This window comes from Salpingoeca rosetta (assembly GCF_000188695.1).
Source record: "Salpingoeca rosetta unplaced genomic scaffold supercont1.22, whole genome shotgun sequence".
In the NCBI taxonomy this organism is placed as follows: domain Eukaryota; class Choanoflagellata; order Craspedida; family Salpingoecidae; genus Salpingoeca; species Salpingoeca rosetta.
The window spans coordinates 380,862-384,429 of NW_004754912.1; the positions used below are offsets into that span (position 1 = coordinate 380,862).

The 3,568-nt window shown below is 57.3% G+C and overlaps 2 protein-coding genes across 2 annotated transcripts in view; one reads left to right on the forward strand and one right to left on the reverse strand.

Moving 5' to 3' along the window:
• PTSG_07356 (cystathionine-beta-synthase) overlaps positions 1–3,104 on the forward strand; it is a gene marked incomplete at its 5' end in the record, with an annotated part of 4,328 nt that extends 1,224 nt beyond the window's left edge. Inside the window, 6 exons of the mRNA XM_004990797.1 lie at positions 64–148; positions 377–511; positions 733–902; positions 1,123–1,448; positions 1,721–1,855; positions 2,175–3,104. Coding sequence (XP_004990854.1) covers positions 64–148; positions 377–511; positions 733–902; positions 1,123–1,448; positions 1,721–1,855; positions 2,175–2,466 — 1,143 coding nt within the window. The 3' untranslated portion in view covers positions 2,467–3,104. The remainder of the gene's footprint in view (positions 1–63; positions 149–376; positions 512–732; positions 903–1,122; positions 1,449–1,720; positions 1,856–2,174) is intronic.
• The window catches only part of PTSG_07357 (uncharacterized protein), a gene marked incomplete at its 5' end in the record, with an annotated part of 1,377 nt that continues 745 nt past the window's right edge, over positions 2,937–3,568 (reverse strand). Inside the window, one exon of the mRNA XM_004990798.1 lies at positions 2,937–3,389. Within this exon, the coding sequence (XP_004990855.1) occupies positions 3,117–3,389 (273 nt within the window). The 3' untranslated portion in view covers positions 2,937–3,116. The remainder of the gene's footprint in view (positions 3,390–3,568) is intronic.

A 3,568-nucleotide genomic window follows, 5' to 3' on the forward strand; every position in this document is an offset into this window, starting at 1 on the left:
CATGGGCTTGCGCTGCTGCTGCTGTGAAGGGCTACCGCTGCATCATTGTGATGCCTGAAAAAGATGAGCCAGGAGAAGGTCGACGTGCTGCGTGCCCTCGGTGCCGAGATCATCCGCACCCCAACAGAGGCCGCCTTTGACTCCCCTGGTGCGTCCGCGCTCGTGTGTGTCTGCCTGCCTGTTTGTGTGTGTCTGTGTGTGTCTGTCTGCGTGTCTGTGTGCCTGTCTGTGTGCACTCTTGTGCCGGTTGCTACCCAACTCCCTCTATATTCTGCTCTGCTCTCTCCCCACACATCCAGTCCTATGCCACGCCTGACCCTTCACACCAATCCACCAATTCCAACGACCCACCGTCTGCCTTGTTTCCTCTGCTCAGAGTCGCACATTGGCGTTGCGAACCGGCTGAACAAGGAGATTCCCAACTCGATCATCCTTGACCAGTACTCCAACCCGGGCAACCCGCTCGCCCACTACGACGGCACTGCAGAGGAGATCCTCGAGGCGTGCGACGGTGCGTCACCACTGTTCTGCTGCTGCTGCTGCTGCTGCTGCTGCTGCTGCTGCTGCTGTTGGTACTGTTGTTGCCGTATCTGATGCTGCTTGCGGTGGCAGCCTCAGTCACGGCATCACTTGCTGTACAGCCAATCTTGTGACCACGTACGCTCAACACCTCTTCCTCCTCCCCTTCCTCTTGCTCTTCCTCTTGCTTCTCCCCCCCCCTTCGTTGTGCAGGCAAGATTGACATGCTTGTTGCTGGCGCTGGCACGGGCGGTACGATTTCGGGCATTGCGCGCAAGTTGAAGGAGAAGGTGCCTGGCATCCAGATTGTTGGCGTCGACCCCGAGGGCTCCATCCTCGCCCAGCCAGAGGAGCTCAACAAGACAGACGTCACCGGCTACCAGGTGCGGTGTACAACACCATCCTGTGGTGCTATGTGGTGCTTGGCTCGTGTTCGTGCTGCTGCAGTTTGTCCCGCCTCCATCTTCCTGTGCTTGTATCTTCCGCATGCAGTTGTGTCTCCTTTGCTCTTCTTCCCACCACCATCGGTACCACCACCACCATCATCGCCACTGCACCTCGCCCCTGCGCACCTCACCACACCCGCACACGCTCCCGCACCAGGTTGAGGGCATTGGGTACGACTTTATCCCGCGCGTGCTTGACCGGAATGTGATTGACAAGTGGGTGAAGACGCGTGACCGGGAGGCGTTCCGCATGTCGCGCCGGCTGATCCGCAGCGAGGGTCTGCTGTGCGGCGGGTCCTCTGGCACCGCCATGTGGGCCGCCGTCGAGGCTGCGCGCTCCCTCAAGAAGGGCCAGCGCTGCGTCGTGATGCTCCCAGACTCGGTGCGCAACTACATGACCAAGTTCCTCTCGGACGAGTGGATGTACCAGCACCAGTTTATTGAGCAGCCGCCCGACGAGCAGGTCCCAACAGAGGAGGACTGGTCAGTGCTATTGTGGTGTGATTTGTTGCTGCTGCTGTTGCTGTTGCTGCTGATGCTGCTGCTGTTGTTGCTGCTGTTGTTGCTGCTGTTGTTAATGCGTCGTCGTGAACGCATCTTGCTTGCTGCTGTCTCCATCTTTGCTGTCCCTCCCCCCTCATAACAACTGCCACTGCCATCTCTGCCGTGTGTCTGCCCCCGATCAACGTTCCTCACCGCCATCTGCTGTCTCTTTCCACCCGCCTGCTGCTATTGCCGTTGGTGATGGTGTTCAGGTGGACGTCGCTCTCTGTGACGGCGCTGCCGCAGAAGTTTCCGATGACGCTGCTGCCGACGGTGACGTGCGGCGAGACCATTGAGATCCTCCACCGCGAGGGCTTTGACCAGATGCCCGTCGTCAGCGAGACAGGGTGCGTTGCACACACTCGGCAAGGGCGGTGGTCCGTGGAAGTGTGTGTATGCGTGTGTGCGTGTGTGTGTGTGTGTGTGTGTGTGTGTGTGTGTGTGTGTGCGTGTGTGTGTGTGTGTGTGTGAGGGAGAGTGACAGCAAGTGGTGGAGATGAAGGCAACAGGCGAGACGTGCGCTTGTTCATGAATCTTTCTCACTCCGTTTCTGTTTTGACCACGCATGGACGGTTTCGTTGCCACCCCATCCAAACATGACGTTAAACGTTAACACCTTAACCCACTCCCCCCTGCCCCCAAATCCCCCATCGTGCATTGCAACAGGCAAGTGCTTGGGATGATGACGGAGGGCAACCTCATGTCGATGCTTGTGAAGAAGCGCGTGACAAAGGACGACCCTGTGTCCAAGGTGCTGTACAAGTCGTTCAAGCAGGTGCCCACCACCGCCACCCTCGGCCGCGTCTCCCGCCTCCTCGACAAGGAGCCGTTTGTGCTGGTGATGGCGGCAGACGAGGCAGATGCCAGCAAGGAGAAGATTCACTCGATTGTGACGCGCATTGACCTGCTCAACTTCATCATGAAGAGCGATGCCTCTACGCGCGCCGCCAAGCAGTGATGGTCTGATGTGATGTGATGTGGTTTGATGTCATTCACTCGAGACATCAATCATCATCCGAGTACAACGACTAGCGCCAGCTTAATCATTCCTTGTTTTGCCGTGTTTCGGACGTGCTGTTTGTAGTTTCTTCATGCGCACGTGTGCCTACGCGCATGTTCACGGCGCTCTCCGCCCACCACCACCACCACACGTTTCCCCATTCTAACCAACCCGCTTTCATCAAATCAAGCACATATCCTGTGACCACATTGCCTGCCTCACCTACGTTTGGTGTCTTCTCTTCTCGCTCCCCCACTCTCCACCTTCTTGCTGGTTGGGCTGTGTCCTCCACTGTCCTGTGCACGTGCTTTGGTTGTTGTATCTGATTGATGACATATCCGCCTCGCATGTGCTGGTTGCGTTTGTGACGGTGCCTCCTGTCCCATCCCCCCCCCCATTCTCTCTCTCTCCCATGCTTATCATGGCGGCACCGAGTAGCTGACGATGGTGTAGGTTGGGTCTATTATCGCGCCACGTCGCAATAGAAGCACACACTTCAGTACCATGCCACCACACTCGTCTTCTTCTTCCATCTCCTCACTCTCTCACCAATCCAACAGTCTACAACAAACGAGTAAACACAGCCATATCATGTACGCTGCACACTGCTACAGCCCCTGGCCTTGTCCTGCTGCTGCTGGTAGCGCTTGTGTCGGCATGTTACCACTGCTGCTTGTCGTTGGTGGTTGTTGGTGCTCTTGTTCTGGTTCGCTGGTCTTGCTCTTCTTGGTGGCCTGTTCGTCCCCCTGCTGCTGCTGCTGCTGCTGCTGCTGCTGCTGCTGCGCTGTCGTGTACTCGCCCTCTGTGCACAGGTGGTCGGTTGCCTTGGCTGATTCAGAGTGCCGCATTGTGAGCAGTGCTACATACCCGTCCCCAAACGGCTGTTGACGCATGGAAAGCAAGTCGGTGCATGGCGGCGGGCAAGCGTGAGCACAATGAACACGAGCAAAGAAGGACATATGCACGTGTGTGTGTGTGTGTGTGTGTGTGTGTGCATGTGTGTGTGTGTGTGTGTGTGTGTGTGTGTGTGTGTGTGTGTGTGTGTCCATATGTGTGTGTG